This window comes from Elaeis guineensis, chromosome 16 (assembly GCF_000442705.2).
Source record: "Elaeis guineensis isolate ETL-2024a chromosome 16, EG11, whole genome shotgun sequence".
NCBI lineage: Eukaryota > Viridiplantae > Streptophyta > Magnoliopsida > Arecales > Arecaceae > Elaeis > Elaeis guineensis.
The window spans coordinates 39,526,148-39,545,557 of NC_026008.2; the positions used below are offsets into that span (position 1 = coordinate 39,526,148).

Here is a 19,410-nt window from a genome sequence, read left to right on the forward strand (position 1 = left end):
TCATTAGGAATTGGATTTCATTCCATCAAAATCATATGGAAATACTACTTGTTGCGGCCAATCGCCTCGTCGCCCGATCGCCGGGAAGCGTGCACCTGCAAAAGGAAGTCCGCACTGACCGGAGGCGGCTCCGGCGGGGACCCTCCGACGGTCAAGTCAGAGAGGTGACTGGGCAACAGTAAAATGCAGACAGAGAGCTCTGAGAGGGAGAAAGAGAGAGAGAGGAGCGAGCCTGCGTATGTGGGAGAGACGGGCGGATCGACCTCTTGCACTGTTGCCTTCCCCGGTATATATAGTGGAGCGCGGTATGGCACCGTCATTAATGGCGCGGACAAGTGAGGAACTGTCAACTCACTGTAGGCTGTCAGAGCCGCCGTGAAAACATCATGCCGCCGTGTAGCCGTCTAATCACCAGGGTTGACCCGGCTCTCGGCGGGACAATACCCTAGGTAACTGTGCCGCATGTCCGTGTCAGAGCTGACAACGTCTGGCGGCCGTACGGCGGTTGGTGGAGTCGGCCGACCCGAGGTCGGTGGCCAACAGAGTGGCGTCGGGCTCCTCCGTCGGTCGGCGAGCTTCAAGTGGGTCGGCGACCGGACCTCTGGGTTCAGTCGGTCGGGAATAGACCGTGGGATGGCCGTGGTTAGCCGCTGATGGCGTCCGTTGGCCTACCGCCCGACTTACGATCGACCAGTCGGAGTCGTTCGTCGGGCCATCGGTTAGTCGGTCGGGCCGCTAGCCGATCGGGCCCTCCGATGGTCGGTCGGTCGGTCGGTCGGTCCCTCCGATAGTCGGTCGGTCGGTCGGTCCCTCCGATAGTCGGTCGGTCGGTATCCCCCAACAGTTGCCCCCCTCCACTCCTAAGTCGGGTGGGAAGCTGGCCGGTGCCTTCATTCGGGTAGCAGGACCGGACGACTGGGAGTGGATTTGTCGCATGCGCAGATCCGACCGTACCGCCGGCTGATCCGTTGTCTGACACCTCACGAACCCCGAGAGATCCGAACGTCTGGTTGATGCCAGAAGTCGCGCCGGCGTTCAGTGCCGGACGCCGCGTCTTGTCGTCGCCAGTCGTCACGTCGGTGTCAGAAGATCGGGTGCCGGACGATACGGCGTCAGTCGATCGGATTATTCGGCGCCGATCGTGGGTGAGGCGTCCCATCGGGAACGCGGACCGGCGCGGGCGGCCGACTGCGGAGCCAACCCCCGCGCGCCGCGTGTCAAGGTGGTTGGCCGGCGCCCGCTCCGGCATTTAATGCGGGCGGTGCGGGCGCCCCGGGGCGAAGCGCGCCGAATCCTTAGCCAATCCGCGGGCGCCACGCGTCGCGCATCCGGAGGACCTTGGTCGGGGCGGGAGCATCTCGGCCGTCGGTCGGCCCTATATATATAGGACCTCCCGGACCCTGACCCACATTTGCCATTTGCTGGGGAAACTCTGTCCGGGCGATTTCTCGGTCGTCGCGGGCAGAGTTCTTCTCTACCTCCGGAGGGTCCATCGGGTTCGTGGTCCTCCTTCCCCTTCTTGCTTTCTTCTCTTCTTTCGGTTCCTGCACAATGACCAGGAAACCGACTCAGGGAGCTCGGTCGGGAAACCCGACCGACGACACCCGATCGGCTCCGGAAGATGAGGCCTCCTCGCTTTCGGGGCCGAACGTCGATCAGCTTCGGGAGCATTATCGCATCCCGGAGCAGTTTCGGCTCTATGCTCCAGGGGCCGGCGGTCGGGTCAACCACCCTCCGCCCGGCGACCTGGCGCTGTACGTTGAGGACCTTCGTGCGGGTCTTCGACTTCCGATTCCGGAGTTCGTCCGGAATCTGCTTGATTACTACGGACTCTGTCCGGCGCAACTGGCGCCGAACTCTGTCCGGCTAATCATTTCTTTCGCGCTGTTGTGTCAGCTCTTGCCGACCAACCCTCGCGTTTCCCTCTTCCGGGCCTTCTTTGTGCTCCGACCCCACCCTAAAGCCCGAGGGTGGTGGCTCTTCAATCCCCGGAAGGGTCTTGCCTTCATAACCGGTCTTCCATCGTCCATTCATGGATGGAAGAACCAGTTTTTCTTTGTTTCCTCTTCCTCCTCTTGGGGCTTTCCTTCTCGCTGGGGTGCACCCCGAACTGAGGCCAACGACAACAGTCGGGTCGACGTGGACGACCGGGAGGACTTCCACCGACTCAAAGATATGTCGGTCCCGAAGCAGAGGGAGCTTGTTACCGAGCAAGCTCTCTATGATGCTGGCCTGAGTCTGGTCCCCCGAATAGGTATCGTCCGATTCCCCAGCTTTTTCTTTTTATTCGGCTTTAGGGTAGTTCTGGTCCGGCCTCTGACATTGGTAGGTTTTGCAGGGACACCGCCAAGGATGAGGCCGACCGACGCCGAAATTCGTCATTTTGCCGCCGCGAGGAAGAGGCAAGCGTCGGGCGCTGGCCCTTCGCGCCCTTCCAAGAGATCAGCGCCAGTTCCGCCGACCGTGGAAGCGTCGGCGACCGAGGGGTCGGAGCCAATCATAGCCCTCGCGGCTCCGACCGTCCGAGTGGAGGAGAGGCGAGTCGGGGAGAGGCCGGCCGAGGAAGTGGCCGAAGGAGTGTCGGCGGTTTCGCCGCCGCGGGCGGAGCCGGACGTCGTTCGGGAAGCCGAACATCGTCCGGAGGCGTCCGCCGGCGCAACGGGGGGCGCCGGGTCAAACTCCAGCGTCCCATCGCTGCCAGCCCCGTCGGTCGGGGCAGCTGATCGGGGGAAAGCCCCGATGGAGCCCTCGGAGGAGGAGAGATCAATGCCCCCTAGCGCATACTACCCCGAGGGTGCATCGGCCTTGGCCGATCACAACCTTGCGAGGAGGTTGTGCCAGGGGATCCTCCTCCCTACCGACGTTCAGTCGTTGCGGTCTCGGCAGGTGACCGAGATGCTGTCGCGGTTCTACCCGTCGATGGTGGAGGTAAGCTTCGCGTCACCTTTTACCTTAGAAGAATTTTCGTTTGCCACATAATTCTGACAAGGCTTCTTTCTGTCGGCAGTTGATCTTCACCATGTCCGAGCTGGAGGCCGGATACCGAAGATTCGGCGACGTTAGGGCAGCCTTCAAGGAAAGGTCGGCAGCGGCCGAGGCCGAGAGAGGGAGACTAGTCGACCAACTGCAGGAGTCGGTCGATCGGGAGGCCAAGTTGACGGACGAGGTCTCCCGGCTCATGGCCGAACTAAAGTCGGCCAAGAAGGAGGCCAAGCACAAAGGTCGGGTAGTGCGTCGTCTTCGACGCGAACGGGACAGTGCCACCTCCGAACTCCAAGGGGAACGCGAGCAACTTCGGGTCAGCCTGGGGAAGCTCGCGGAAACCGAAGAGGACTTGTCCATCGCCCAAATCGACGCCGAAATTGCCAGGGCCGAGGCGGAGTTGGCGAAGGAGGAGCTGGCCCACACTGAGGACGAGGCACGGTCGGCGAGGGAGTCGGCCGATCGTGCGGTTGAGGACTTCCGGGCCTCCGACCGGTACAAGGAGGAGATGCTCGAATCGGGCTTCGCCTCCTACCGGGTCGGGTTCGAGGATGGTCGGGATGCCGTCCATGCCTTGTACCCGGAGGTGGACGTCAGCCGAGTCGTCCCGCTGTTCGCCGAGGAAGAAGCCGAAGAAGAAGGAACGGAAGAAATGGCCGACCATCCGTCGGGAGGCGCGTCGTGGTGGAGGAAGCCGTCCCGGAGCCGGCGGAAGTTCCTTTATCGACCGAAGCTCATCTCTCGACAGCCGATCAATCGTTGCTTATGGCCGAGACGCCGATCATCCCTGATCCTCCGTCGGTCGAAGAGATCGATCAGGACGGGTGATCGGCGCCGCCGACCATCTTTATTTTGTCTTTTTTGAAAACACATGTAATCGGGCTTCGGCCCGACTTTGTAATGTTTTTTGATCAATGAGTAAAATTGTCTTCTCTTTTGCTTCTTGTTTGCAATGTTTCTTATCGCTGTAATGTGGAACCCTAGTCGCCAACTTAGAGAAGTCGCCAACTCGGGCAAGTCGGTAGGACTTGACCGGCTTGCATAGCTCCGAAGTAGCTTGTGTCCCGACTTTAGGTCGGTTTCCGAAAATTGTAGTCGCCGTTCGGGCGTATCTGTCAAGTAGGGAGCCGACCGAACCTAGTGAAGGTTCGGAAGCCGGACCTCCGTAGATGCACTTAGCCGGTCATCATCCGGCGCAGTGTCGGGGGCATGATAGTAAGTCGGGTTTCGCGTCTTTTGACAGACGGTGGCAAGCCGAGTGTCGTTCAGCCGGCCGTAGGTCGGTCGGCGAGTAGTGGGTGCGACTAAGGTCGCGTCATGTGATAGACGGTGGTAAGCCGAATATCCCTCGACCGGCCGTAGCCTGGTCGGAATGTTGCGGCTACAGCCGCGTGGGCTTTTAGCCTTTCTTCGGTCGGGGCCCGATCGATCAGTCGGCCGACGGATATGCCCGAAAATTCGACCGTAGAAGGAGTACAAACTCCCGTCATCGTAGATGCATCGGTCCGTGTAAGGGGCCGAAGTGTCGTCGGTGCCAGGTCCGCGTCGATGCGTCGGGGCTGAGCGCCGACCAGTAGTCGAAAGGTTAGAACTCCGATTTTTCAAACCGAACTTGTATTCCAACGATTGAATTACAGAATTCACTGGTAATACAGCTTCAAGTTGTCGGCGTTCCAAGTCCGGGGAATGGGCTTCCCCTCAAGGGTCTCCAGCCGGTAAGCCCTCGGCCCGAAGGTGTCAGTAACTTTGTAGGGTCCTTCCCAGTTGGGAGCCAACTTCCCTTGGTCCAAGGGCTTCGACACCTCCGCCTTCCTCAAGACTAGGTCGCCAGGTTTAAAGAGCTTTAGTCTGACCTTGGCATTGTAGTACCGGGCAACCCTCTGTCGGTAGGAGGCCATTCGAATTTGAGCCTCATCTCGCAGTTCGGGGAGAAGATCTAGGTCGGCTCTCCGGCTTTCGGAGTTGTCCGGCTCGCGGTACTGCTCGACCCTTGAAGATGGCAGGCCGATCTCGAGCGGGATCACGGCTTCTGTCCCGTAGGCCAAACTGAACGGCGACTCTCCGGTTGGGACGCGGGGGGTCGTTCGGTAAGCCCACAGGACGGAGCCCAGCTCGTCGACCCAGAGGCCCTTGGCTTCGTTCAGTCGGGTCTTGAGTCCATGGAGCAAGGTTCGGTTCGTCACCTCAACCTCACCATTGGACTGTGGGTGCCCGACTGAAGTTAGTCGATGACGGATGTGGAACCTGGCGCAGAAGTCCTTGAAGTCTTGGTTGTCGAATTGCCGTCCGTTGTCGGTGATGATAGTGTGCGGCAATCCGAACCTGAAGATGATGGACTTTTGGACGAAGTCCTCCATCTTCCGCTCGGTGATCTGCGCCAAGGGCTCGGCCTCGACCCACTTCGTGAAGTAGTCGATGGCGACAACGATGAACTTCCTTTGGCCCGACGCCGGTGGGAAAGGGCCGAGAATGTCGACTCCCCACTGAGCGAAGGGCCATGGAGCGATAATGGGAGCGATTTGGCTGGCCGGTTGGTGCTGAATATTGGCATACTTCTGGCATGGCTCGCACCTTCGGACCAACTCTGCCGCATCCTTCCTCATGGTCGGCCAGTAGTAGCCCTGTCGCAAGACCTTGAAGGCTAAGGACTTGCCCCCCAAGTGATTCCCACAAATTCCTTCGTGAACCTCTCGGAGAGCGTAGTCAGCGTCGGTCGGTCCCAAGCACCTGAGCAGAGGGAGGGAGAACGACCTCTTGTAGAGTCGGCCGTCCATGATCACATATTGTGACGCCGACCATCGAAGTCGCCTGGCCTCCGCGGGATCTTCGGGACTGGTCCCGTCGGACAGGTACCGGACGATCGGGTCCATCCAACTTGGTTCAGACGTTAGCTGCTGCACTTCTTCGGTCCGATCGATGCTCGGTTGTTGAAGGTTTTCGACAAACGTCCGACCCAAAGAATCGTAGGCCGACGTTGCCAACCTAGAGAGAGCGTCGGCACGGGCGTTCTCCGTCCTGGGGACGTGGGAGATCTCGAAATGCACGAAGCGGGCCACGAGATCCTTTACCTTCTGAAGATACTTGATCATGGTCGGATCTCGCGCCTCGAAGTCGCCCTTGACCTGCCCCACGATCAGCTGAGAGTCGGAGAATGCCCGAAGGCTGTCGACGCCCAATTCCTTGCCATCCTTAAGCCCGCGAGGAGTGCCTCGTATTCGGCTTGATTGTTGGAGGCCTTGAAATCGAACCGGAGGGCGTATTCGGTGACTACCCCATCCGAATTCGTGAGCAGGAGCCCGGCCCCGCTTCCCTGAGCGTTGGAGGCTCCGTCGATGTGAAGTACCCAGGTGGAGATCGGGTCCGGCTCAGAGACCGAATCTCGTCCCGGGCCTTCAGCTCCCGACCTCTGGTCGGTCGTCGGGCATTCGGCGATGAAGTCGGCCAAGACCTGAGCCTTCAAGGCAGGCCTTGGCGGTACTGAATGTCGAACTCGCTAAGCTTCATTGCCCACTTAGCGAGCCGTCCGGATGTGTCGGGTCGGCGCAGCACGGCCCTCAGGGGCTGATTGGTGAGTACCACGATGGCATGGGCCTGGAAGTATGGTCGGAGCCGTTGCGCGGAGACGGTCAGGGCGAAGACCATCTTTTCCGTCTCCGAGTATCTGGCTTCGGCGCCGTGGAGCACTTTGCTGATGTAGTAGATGGGCTGATGGGTTCGGCACTCGTTTTCCCGAACGAGCACCGAACTGATCGCCTCAGAAGACGTGGCCAAGTAGAGATACAAGGTCTCCCCGATCTGTGGCTTTACGAGCAGCGGCGGGGAAGCCAAGTACCTCTTCAGGTCTTCAAAGGCCTGTTCGCATTCATCCGACCAAGAGAAACCGTTCGCCTGGCGCAGGGTTTTGAAGAACGGGAGGCACCTTTCAGCTGACCGGGAAATGAATCGGCTAAGAGCGACGATTCTCCCGTTCAGTTGTTGGACCTCCTCTTGGTGTTCGGATGACGCATGTCGAGGATCGCCTTTATTTTCTCAGGGTTGGCCTCGATCCCCCTTGAGAAACGAGGAATCCGAGGAACTTCCCCGAGGTCACCCCGAAGGCGCATTTGGTCGGGTTGAGCTTCATTCGGTGTCGTCGAAGGGTGCGGAAGGTCTCCTCGAGATCCTGAACATGGTCCGGGATCTGCGTGCTCTTTACCAGCATGTCGTCCACGTATACCTCCATGTTACGCCCGATCTGGTCTTTGAAGACCTTGTTGACGAGTCGCTGGTAGGTGGCGCCGGCGTTCTTCAATCCAAAGGGCATCACCCGATAGCAGTAGAGGCCCTTGGGGGTTACGAACGCGGTGTGCTCCTCGTCTTCTGGCGCCATCCGGATCTGATTGTACCCGGCGAAGGCGTCCATGAAGCTGAGCAGTCGAAATCCGGACGTCGCATCCACCAGCTGGTCGATCTTCGGGAGTGGAAAGCTATCCTTCGGGCATGCTCGGTTGAGGTCGGTATAATCGATGCAGATTCTCCATTTCCCGTTGGCTTTCTTGACCATGACGACATTGGCGAGCCAATCGGGATACGTGGATTCCCGAATGAAGCCCGCCTCGAGCAGTTTGTCCACTTCTTCGTCAATGGCCTTCTGCCTCTCTGGGGCGAAGGACCTTTTCTTCTGCCTCACCGGCTTCATTGTCGGGTCGATGTTGAGTCGGTGAGTCATTGTTTCTGGAGGGATGCCCGACATATCTGCTGCCGACCATGCGAATACTCGGCGTTGGCCGTCAGCAGCCCGCCAGTCGGTGGCGTTCGGCGTCGGGCAATTGAGACCCGATCCAAACTTTTCTGTCGGGATTTTCTCCCACCGGGATCGCCTCGAGCCGCTCGGCCGGCGAACCCCGCTCTTCCTCCTCCCGTTGATCCAGTTTGTCAATTGTCAGGGGACCCTTTGTCTCGTCGCTTTGGGCGGAGATTTGAAAGCATCGTCGGGCGAGCTGTTGATCTCCGCGCATCTCCCCGACTCCGTTTTTAGTCGGGAATCGAACAAGGAGATGGTACGTCGAGACGATCGCCCCGAAGGCGTTCAGTCCGGGTCGCCCGAGTATGGCGTTGTAGGCCGAAGGAACTTGGACGACCGCGAAAATGAGGGAGGCCGTTCTTTGCCGTGGTTCGGTACCGACCGTCACGGGCAGGGTGATTTCTCCTTCTGTCGTGACGGTGTCTCCGGCAAAGCCGATCAAGGGCGTGGAAACCCTACTGAGTCGATCAGTCGGTAGTCGCATTCGGGAGAAGGTCGAGTAAAACAAAACATTTGTCGAACTTCCATTATCAACAAAAATTCGTTTTACATCATAATTGGCTATTGTCGCCGACACAACAACAGCGTCGTCGTGGGGAGTCTGGATGCCCCGAACGTCGTCTTCCGAGAAGGTAATCACGTCGTCCGGGCGCGGCTTTTTCGTCGGCTCCCCCCCTGTAGACGTCCCCGATCCCAGCCGCTTGGAGATCATATTGATGACTCCAGCCGTCGGCTGATTAGTCGGCGCCTCTTCAGTCGGCTGGGGGCGTCGATCGGCAATCGGTCGGGTCGGCGGACCCTTTCGGAACTTGCCGAGATACCCTCGGCGGATGAGATTTTCGATCTCATCCTTCAACTGGATGCATCGCTCGGTGTCGTGGCCGTGGCTCCGATGGAACCGGCAGTACTTCCGATGGTCGAGGCCCTTTGCCTTCAGAGGCGGAGGCCGTCGCAGGTATTCTTTCCCTTCGATCTCCATCAAGATCTGCGCACGGGGAGCGGAGAGAGGAGTGTAGGAGTCATACCTGGGACGCACCGACCTCGGAGTCTGTCGGTGGGGTGATTTTTGGATCTGTCGGGGTGGAGAAAGCCGACTACCGGCCGGGGGCCTGCTTGGTTCGGCGGGCTCCCGACCTTTTCTTCGCTTCTCCTTCGGACCCCTGGGCTCGACCAAGCGTCGGTCGGACGCTCCTTCGTCCGCGCGCATATACTTGTATGCGCGTTCCAGTAGCTCGGCGTATGTTCGGGGGAGGGTCTTGTCCAGAGAATAAGTAAATCGGGACGACCTCAGACCCCGCTTCATGGCTGAAACTGCCATGTCCTCGTTGAGGTCCCGGACCTCGAGCGTGGCCGCGTTGAATCGCGCCACGAAGTGCCGGAGCGCCTCGTTTTCCCCCTGCTTGAGGGAGAAAAGGCTATCCGACGTTCGCGGCGGCTTTCGGCTAGTGCTGAAATGGGCCACGAACGAGTGCTCGAGCTGCGCGAAGGAATGGATACTGCCCGATCGAAGACCGGAGTACCAAGCCCTGGCAGCCTTACGAAGTGTGGCGGGGAAGCCGATGCAAAAAAGAGCGTCGGTTGCCCCTTGAATCGTCATGAGAGCTTTTAGCTCTCGAGGTGGTCGACTGGGTCGGTGGAGCCGTCGTATGGCTCCACGTTCGGCATTTTGAACCGACTGGGAATCGGCTCATCGAGGACCAGTCGAGAGAGAGGCTGGGCGGTCTGGAAGTCGACGTCGTTCGAAGACTTCTGGCCGTCCATCTGCAGTTGGGCGAGCGGCGGTCGATCTCCTCGAACCGTCGCTCGTAGTCGTCCGCTCGTCGATGCTGGGAGACCCCAGGGTGGAGCCTCCGGAGGATTCTGAAGAGAGGCCGACGGTGTGCGCGGCCGCTTTTCCTTCCTCGCCCGTTCCAACGGGGAAGGAGAGGGCCGCTGGGACCGTCGGTCGTCGCACCGTGGTCGCCCTCCTCCTCTCCGTGGGAGCGCTGTTGGGAGCGCTCGCATGGAGGCGACAGGGGTCGGCGCGGCCGTCGGCGGCTGCTCCTAGAAGGCATGGGTCGGGCCGCCGGTTGTTGCTGGAGGCTTTTGACTGCGTCGGTCAGTACGGTCATCTGCCGTACGATGGCCGCAATCTGGGCCTCCGTGGTCACTGCAGGGCGCGGAGAGCTAGGCTCCGCCGCCGGTGGGGGCGGGGAGGCTTCTTCTCGGCGGGAAGAGCGCCTGGCCGACCCAGTGACTCTCGATCGTTGAGCTCTTGTCTTTGTCATGCTGTCCCCTACCTGGCGCGCCAATCTGTTGCGGCCAATCGCCTCGTCGCCCGATCGCCGGGAAGCGTGCACCTGCAAAAGGAAGTCCGCACTGACCGGAGGCGGCTCCGGCGGGGACCCTCCGACGGTCAAGTCAGAGAGGTGACTGGGCAACAGTGAAATGCAGACAGAGAGCTCTGAGAGGGAGAGAGAGAGGGGCGAGCCTGCGTATGTGGGAGAGACGGGCGGATCGACCTTTTGCACTGTTGCCTTCCCCGGTATATATAGTGGAGCGCGGTATGGCACCGTCATTAATGGCGCGGACAAGTGAGGAACTGTCAACTCACTGTAGGCTGTCAGAGCCGCCGTGAAAACATCATGCCGCCGTGTAGCCGTCTAATCACCAGGGTTGACCCGGCTCTCGGCGGGACAATACCCTAGGTAACTGTGCCGCATGTCCGTGTCAGAGCTGACAACGTCTGGCGGCCGTACGGCGGTTGGTGGAGTCGGCCGACCCGAGGTCGGTGGCCAACAGAGTGGCGTCGGGCTCCTCCGTCGGTCGGCGAGCTTCAAGTGGGTCGGCGACCGGACCTCTGGGTTCAGTCGGTCGGGAATAGACCGTGGGATGGCCGTGGTTAGCCGCTGATGGCGTCCGTTGGCCTACCGCCCGACTTACGATCGACCAGTCGGAGTCGTTCGTCGGGCCATCGGTTAGTCGGTCGGGCCGCTAGCCGATCGGGCCCTCCGATGGTCGGTCGGTCGGTCGGTCGGTCCCTCCGATAGTCGGTCGGTCGATCGGTCCCTCCGATAGTCGGTCGGTCGATCGGTCCCTCCGATAGTCGGTCGGTCGGTCGGTATCCCCCAACACATCTCTCTGGTGTTGAATTGCTAGGCATACAGAATTTGAGAGGCCTTCTTGAGTGCAACTCAGATCTCAACAGATAAAAGCTTTGATTACTCAAATGTAACACAGAGGAGTACACAGAAACGTTTCTGTAGCTCATTCTGGCTGGCTGCATGGTGCCTGTTGAAGAAGGCGAGGTAGGGAATTCACCAGCCATGTTGGCTTTCTGTGACATTTGTGTTAACTTGGCACCAAGTATCATAGTAGGGAACTTGACTTTAAGGCAAAAATTCTGGACTATTCATTAAAAAAATATTAACTTCGCAAAATATTTGATGAATTTCTAGAATGCTGCGTATAATTCACTTGCAAGATGTAGAGAAAAACAATAATTAAACTTGGGAAAAATAATTGTAAGTGTATATTTTATGATGTGGATTATTCTCAAAAGGTGCAGATCCAGTGAGGTGATAAAAATATCCTTAAAGTTATTTCAACTTCGTTATGTTTCATCCATTAGACTTGCCGTTACAATGGTAAATTTCTTATACTTTTTTTTGTGGGGGTAGAATTTTATACTATGTTTCGGTTGTAAGATTTTGAATGCTCCACAGTAGTTGCATCAGGAAATGAAGAAAAGTAACGTTTTGTGGGATTTATCATATAATAGGCGATAAATTTTGAAACAGAAGTTTCATCTGCTCCAGTTTCACTATTTTAACTTCAGTTTCCCAGGAGGTGAAGTCAAATCTGAAGTCTTTTCAAAAAAGAAAAAACAGAAAACCATTTAAGGACTTCACTTAATAGAGCCAACTGAATTCGACTTTTGCGCAGCTTAAATGAACTAGATCTTGCTTAAAACCAGAATGAGTATAGTTTTGTTGCTTACAGAAACGCCGTGAAAACAATGTTTCCCTTTCTTGCTAGAAGGCAAACTAAAATCTCGATGTCAATTTCCTTACATTAAAAGAAAAAAAAAAAAAAAAAAAAAGGACGTGCTAAGACTTGCATCGCAGCCATGTCACTTCTTTACCGCTTCCTTTGGGCAACCACATATTTACCACTCAGGTAATCTGTGTTAAGAGAATTTTTGTGCACCATGTGCAGGATATTTAAGTTGATATGGAGCACATGACGTAATCATATTGGAGCACATAATCATCATTTTGTAATATTTATTTAATATTTATAGTTTTATTTTTTTATTTAAAATTTTGAATGATAAAAATGTCTCTCATATTTTGAAAAAATTATGACATCCTGTAGCCATATTATGATATTCTGTGGTTAAATTATGATTTTCTGTATATAAAAAATTATAATTTTTTCAAAAGTCATAAAGAGAGAAGGATATTTTCATTATTAAAAATTTATGAAATTTTTAAATGACGACATTGCTCCTCCCTTCCTTATGACATCCTATGGCTAAATTATGAATAAGAAATCATAATATGGCCACAGGATATCATAATTTTTTTAAAAGAGAGAGATATTTTCATCATTTTAAATTTTAAATAAAAAAATAGAACCGTAGATATTAAATGTATTTGAGTAAGCAATGACTATACGGCCCAACCAGGTAGAGTGATGTATTCTTTGTATATCATATGTGGTGTACAAAGAATTATTCTTTGTGTTAAATGTGGATTCAGGCTGCCAATATTAACAGGCCAAACTTGAAGGACTTGACAGCACATTGCTCCCTCTCTCTGCACGAGTATACATACGTGATAGGAGTAAAAATAGTATGGATAATATCTATCCAAATCTATTTTCATAACCGAATCAATCTAGATATGGATAAAAATTAGAGGATCCGACTAATATCCATATATCTATATCTATCATAGAAAAATAAATATGGATATGGATAGTCAACTATCTAATCTGTATTTGAATCCATCTATAACTTCATATAATTTTATATAGTATTTATTAATTTTTAAAATATATATATATAACTATATAAATATATTATTAATTTGATTTATCATCTATTTAGTAATATCTTTGATTCTATAATTATAAAATTTAATTATTCAAATTATATTTATAATTATATTTAAATTAAATTATTTCAGTACTTATTTAAAATAAGTATGGATATAAATTTTTACATCTGAATAATATTCATATCAATATTTATATTTATTAAATGAAATAAATATAAATATATTAATATTTTATTTATATTCAATCTGATTTTCATCTTAATACATGATGTCAATAACCAGACCGCTCTTGAAATATATAAGCCATAGAATTTTGGGAAGCAAATCAATCCAATAATTTGCTTCCCAGACCTTTAAGCTTTTCGTATGGAGTTCCTCGCCACCCATTGCGGAAACAAAAAATAATAATAAGCCACGAAAGCTCAAACGTCCAAGTAACAGGGGTGACAGGTTCTCCAGCGAAAGCAAATGGGCTACTTTGCGGTCCGAAGCCACGTACCAACCTGCTTCCCAATCCGACCTCGTGCTTGACGCGGCGTCCCGTGAATGAGCTTTTTTTAATGATTCACATCAATGACTTCCACGTCACGTTGGGAATCAATTTAGTACCTGCATTGGGCTGTGCATCAATCTTCTTCATTAATTTGCTTTCTTTGTGTTCCAATAATAATAGATAATATTGATACGATGTTTAACTTGATTCATTCTCTTGCAAATATTATATATTCAATAAAATAATCAAATTCGAATATAAATTTTTTATATATTTTGTATTTCAATCGGGCAAAGGCAATGTGAAGCTTAAAGCTCGGAGTGTGCAGTGAATGCAACATCATGTATTGGCAACGGGCACCATCCTTGCCGTCTAGGATCAAAACTAACGTAAACGCGTCAAATTGGTATCCACAGAATCTAATGGTCGGCAACTACTTGATTGCAAATCTCATCTCTTTCCATGCCACTCAAACTACGCCCAGGCAAGAAAGCAAACAAAGAGTGCTAAATACTCATCTTTAGCCTCCCCCTTCATTAATATAATCCCCCGTCTAAAAGGCCGCCTTGGAGCCTCTGCACGCACCTCACCAGGTGTACACGTGCCCACGTTACGCGCGGGCGCGCGACTTCCGCTCGGTCGTTGGCTCCGGTGGCGTGTTCTCCTTGCCTTCTACCCCGCCCCCAGGTTCCCTCGTTGGCTCCGCTACGATTCTAATAAAAAGGCTGGAAAGAAAGAGAATAAAAGAACTCTTCCACCCTTTCTTCTTCTCATTTTTATTTTTACTCCACGGAGTCCAAGGAAAAAGAGAACAGAGAGCAGAAGAAGCCAAACGTGAAGATAGGCGACCTTTACGGAAGGCCATGGCCTTTTTCCCGTTTGATTGCACGGCAAAAGGTCGAAAGGAGAGAGAAGGAAAAAGTAGGCAGCATAATGTACAGCACGTAGGCCTCCTCTCCCATCCTTCTCAGTATGTACGCAGAAACCTAGGAAGCAGGGAAGACCTGGCCCGTCTCCAGTCCTGGCCTTTGTCCGGTGGGCCCAAAATAAGAGACAAAGAACTTGAGAGAGAGTTGGGAAGGAAACGAGAGGGGAGTGGTTTTGGGAGGGTGGTGAGGCGAATATTGTGGGCTGACGAGGAAACCACCGTTGGAAGCCGCGGTTTTGGGTGGGTTCGTGGCGTGTTGCCCGCGCCAGCGCGCGTTGTCGGGTAGGGGATTACGTTGGGCTCGTGGCGTTGGGTTCGCCCGCCGAGAGGGGTCTGGTTTGGTTGTCCTCGTGCTCGTGGTCTTGTCACTGGGTCTGAACACACGATCCGATCGGCTAGATCTTCCTTGGTTATGCTTGTCGTCGCATTGGATGGGGAATTCTGCGGTGATTCTCCGACATGGTGGGCTAATACGGTTTCGATCGTGACCATGTATGGCTACTGTTGTCTAACGTGGTTACAATGATCATCACATACATGGTAGCTGCTCAATGATGATGAGTGCGTCACATGGTTTCGATAATGACCATGGTGATTGTTGTCTCATGTGCATATGTTGTTCATCGTCGCATATGACGGTAACATGGTTTCGAAAATGATGGTGACTGTTGTGGAATGGTTACGATAATTGTCATATATTATGGTAGTAGCTTAATGAAAATTGTCATTCACGATCACGTTGCATAGCTATAATCATTTCAATAAAAAGATGTTTGTTTCGAATCGAATTCATCGAAATGGGAGGAAGGACGAGCATTGCATGTAGTCTTAAGTACCACGAGACACTGCATTCCAAAATATGACAGCTAAGATATAATTCCCAAAGGTTTAGTTTTCTAGATGCCACAAGATATGCTAATGATGAGATCTGCAGTTTTTGTTGTTGGATAAGACTTCATAAAACCTCGGTTGTCTCTGTGGTGTCAAGAAAGTTTCGACTTGGTATTGGAAAGGTAGTTTATGTTTACTCTATGTAAGAGAGAGGATCAACTAGTGTATGGTTGCATTCTTTTGTAAAGGAGTTGGAAGTTCACAAATTGCACCCAGGCAAGTAATTAAAACAGGTTTGGTAGAGAGTTGTGTTATAGCAGAGAAGACAACCGTGACCCATCCAACAAAGGATTTTGGGATTATAATAACAAAAACAAGAAATTGGAGATGATTGTATTCTCCTAAAAGGGGTGGATTCAAGTTTGTGCCTGATTGGACATATACAAGCGAGGTAGATCCATCTAAACAAAATACACCAAAACAGTGGTCTCATACTTTGTAGACAGAGTATTAGCATATATATTTTCTTAGCTTAACTTAATAAGAAGCCATATATTAATCGTTAACAATATGCAAAGTTATGAACTTATAAATTATGATACATTCCAACTCATCTATGAAAGGATGCATCTTATCCTTTCAAAAAACAAAAAAAAAAAGGATCCATCTCTACTTTTGCCCCATGATTGGTGTGGTTCATTGCATATGTAAAGAAGCAAACCCATTTATGCAAGGAACCATGTACACATTGCCATCATTCACTTGATTGCCATGTATCTTCCCATTCTAGATTGAGAGATATTCGTCTATTGATTCATAAAATATATATATATATATATATATATATATATATATATATATAAAGAAAGCCTCAAAAGTTAATCGTGGTCATGGCGTAAGTGCCCAAGTCCCTTATTTTTAGTGAAAACCAAAGTACTACTCCAGGTTACAAACAGAATCCAGCACAGTAAGGTAGTACACATGATACTTGGTTCTCCAATCTTCACACTTCCCAATTTCATTCATATGAGTCCGTACGCATAACTTCTAATGGTTAATCAATATTAAAACTCCAGTAATTGTTTAGAGAACATTTAGCAACGGCTAACACCAAAACGAGCAAAACCTGCCAGTCTCCAAGCGTTACTTCTCCAGAAACGGCTAACACCTACCAGTCCAACCACTGGCCCAAGCCTTCACACCTGGTTGTTGCTACTAAGATACATGGCAAGTTGTGATGCCAAACCCCACAGCAACATGGAACGACAATGATAAGATGGTGATGATTGGTTGTGATGACGAATATAGAACGAGAGGATGAACAGCATATAATTCAAAGAAGGAAGAGAGGTTAAGATGTATGGACCAAGAGCTTTACCTTAGTATAAATCATAATACAACAAATATAACCACTGTTGAGGGAATCTAGTTGCATAAGCATGGCGAAATGCTTACCTATTAATTTGCTTTGATCGAATAATTTAGTCATGGAAATTTCTTAGCTACGTGAGATGATAATTTGAGAATCCTGTATAAATATTAAGGTCATGTTTGGGAGTGGAATAAGGAGAAATAAAAATTATTTAATCTATTTATTCTATCTCTTTTCAGTCAAACAGTTATTTGAGCATGTGAAAGTAACTGTGTTGAAAAGACGGAAGTGATATTTTTTTATAAAAAATTACATCATAAATGCTTTATATTTTCTCCTCCTAATTTAATTATCTCACTTAATCTAGAAATAATTTGCTTCTACATAAATGGTATAGAATAAATCAATCCAATCTTTTTCCATCAAGGTCACTCCATTTAACGTTACTCTGAATTTTTTATTTCGCTTCCAAATACAGCCAAAAATTATCAGGTTGTCATGATACTTGCAACCCACAAATTAGTATAGTGAGACTTGAATTTATTGAAGGAACTCATCATAACAAAATTTTGGTTTCAAAGGCCATCTCTTCTATTCAATCAGACCAGCCTTCTTCATTCGAACACTCACGCATCATGGTTTATATGTTTTTCTAGAGAAAAATTTGTGTGCATGCCAATACTTATCGGAGCTTCAATTGCCTTAATGAAACTTGCATTGGCTATCAGACATGTCAACTCTCAAGTAATTGAGAGACTGGTGTTTACCTAAGCAGCAACCACCGAGAGACAGGTCTAGACCAAAATATTCTACGAGGAGCCGAGAGGCCCCTAAACAAGGCGCCATTCCCCACACCCTACTTGCACCCTCGAGCAAACCCAAGGCCCGAACCCGAGAGGGCTCTCCCTCCAGGACAAGCAGTCCCAATAACATATGGCCCTCTCCGTAGCTCGCCGTGACCCCTCCTGCAATATTTTTATGCCCTTATACAAGAATGTTAAATGTACAAAGAACCTGACACACTCCTCGTCCCTTTCGTTTCAAACAATCCCGTGGGTCAGACCTCTCTTTTCATTCTATTTAATTATCACCCCACCAAGATCGCAGATTTCTGTGAAAAAGACTGCAGATTGATCGCAGTGACAGGGATAAAAATAATCGTAGAGAGAGAGAGAAGGAGAGAGATTTTCCATCATAATCTTAAACTATCTATAGATTCTAATCCATTTAATATATTTTAATGGTCATATGTTGCATTCATTAATTAGAAGGAATAATTGTTCCTCAAAGGTTTTATATATAATTCCTATGGTAGGTGCACCCTCACACCACCACCCTTCTCTTCCTGTAGGCTTGTCTCTGAGGCTCTGGAGAGTAAAATGGAGCTAGATGAGCTTGGGTTTTTGGAAGAGCTTCTGGCTCTCAGGGGGGAGACATGGGACACTCTCCCCGGTGGAATGAATCATGAGTTCTTCTCTAGTGAAAGCAGCTTGGATTGCTTCCACGAGAACCAAAGCCTTGTTCCTCCCAGCTTCTCAGCATTCGAAGGCCTCGCCGCGCCGGCGGAGCCCAATTTTGATTGCCTCAGCGAAGTCTACCGCCTGCTTGGTGCCGGGTTTGCTGCGGCAGCACCGGAGATCCAGTCGTCGTCGGTGCAGTCGCCATTGGAGGATGGCAAGGTTGGCCCGGTGGTCCACGGTGATCGGCGTGAGGTGGTCGGAGATGGGCAGACTGTTTGCAAGGTGGAGATGGGGCCGCCGGCGGAGGCGCCGGTGGTTCTTGGGATGGGTGGCTGCAGTGACCGGAAGAAGAGGAGAGCCGAGGGGCTGCAGTCCAAGAATCTAATGGCCGAGAGACGGCGGAGGAAGCGGCTTAACGATCGGCTGTCGATGCTTCGATCCATTGTTCCAAAGATCAGCAAGGTAATGTTTAAATCCTGGATCAAATTTGGACTGCGTGTATCTTTAAAATTTTGTTGCTTTGGATTTATGACAGTAGAGTTGGAATCTTTATATTGGCAGATGGATAGGACTTCTATTCTTAGTGACACCATAGATTACATGAAAGAGCTGCTGGAAAGGATCAAAGGATTGCAGGAAGAGATCGAAGTCGGCTCGGAGCAGCCGAATTTGTTAGGCATCTTCAAGGAATTGAATCCAAATGACATATTGGTGAGGAACTCTCCCAAGGTAAGTACTAGCTAGTCCTGTTCTTGTCTATGGTTGAAGCCCATTGCTTGGAAATGAGTCGAATTTGTGAATTCTATTTGTAGTTTGATGTCGAAAGGAGAGATTTCGACACCCGAATAGAGATTTGCTGCACGGCGAAGCCAGGTTTGCTGCTGTCGACGGTGAACACTCTAGAGGCCCTGGGGCTAGAGATCCAGCAGTGTGTTGTTAGCTGCTTCAATGACTTTGGAATGCAAGCTTCTTGTTCTGAGGTAAGATGTTAACGCTGAGCATGATTTCTGTTGTTTAATTACTTGAATCTATGTTCACATTTTTGTGTCTTAGTTTGTAAAATATGATCTTGGTGTCTTTCTAGGATATGAAGCAGAGGGCAGTAATAAACTCTGAGGAGATAAAGCAGGCCTTGTTTAGAAATGCAGGCTATGGCGGAAGGTGTTTGTAGAAGAGATAATGCAACGGGGGAGCAGGTTTGAGGGGCTTTTGCACACCTCTGTAGTCAAGAAGCTTAGAAGGGAATAATTGATTTGGTTGCTTGCAGCTTCCCCACCTATTTTATGACTTGTAATTGGTTATTATTACTTGTTACTGGTTAGAGGTGGCCATCGATGTGTGGGTGTTTCTCTCCTTCACATGCTGCTAAATATAAGATTGATATGTTTTTATGATGTGGGGTTGTATGTTCAGAGTTTTTGTAAAAATATTGAGCATAATTCACCCAAATACACTGTTCAGAGCAATGTTACTGCGACACTTGGACTCGTGCCTAAAAATACATTTTGGATACGTACCC

General features: G+C 50.8%; 1 protein-coding gene across 1 annotated transcript; it reads left to right on the plus strand.

Moving 5' to 3' along the window:
* The first annotated feature begins 17,746 nt into the window (after positions 1-17,746).
* LOC105059673 (transcription factor bHLH93) lies at positions 17,747-19,368 on the plus strand. Its single transcript, XM_010943060.4, has 4 exons — positions 17,747-18,353; positions 18,453-18,620; positions 18,704-18,871; positions 18,976-19,368. Exons 1-4 carry the CDS (start codon positions 17,811-17,813, stop codon positions 19,060-19,062), a joined length of 966 nt encoding a protein of 321 aa, XP_010941362.1. The 5' UTR covers positions 17,747-17,810; the 3' UTR covers positions 19,063-19,368.
* Positions 19,369-19,410: the final 42 nt, after the last annotated feature.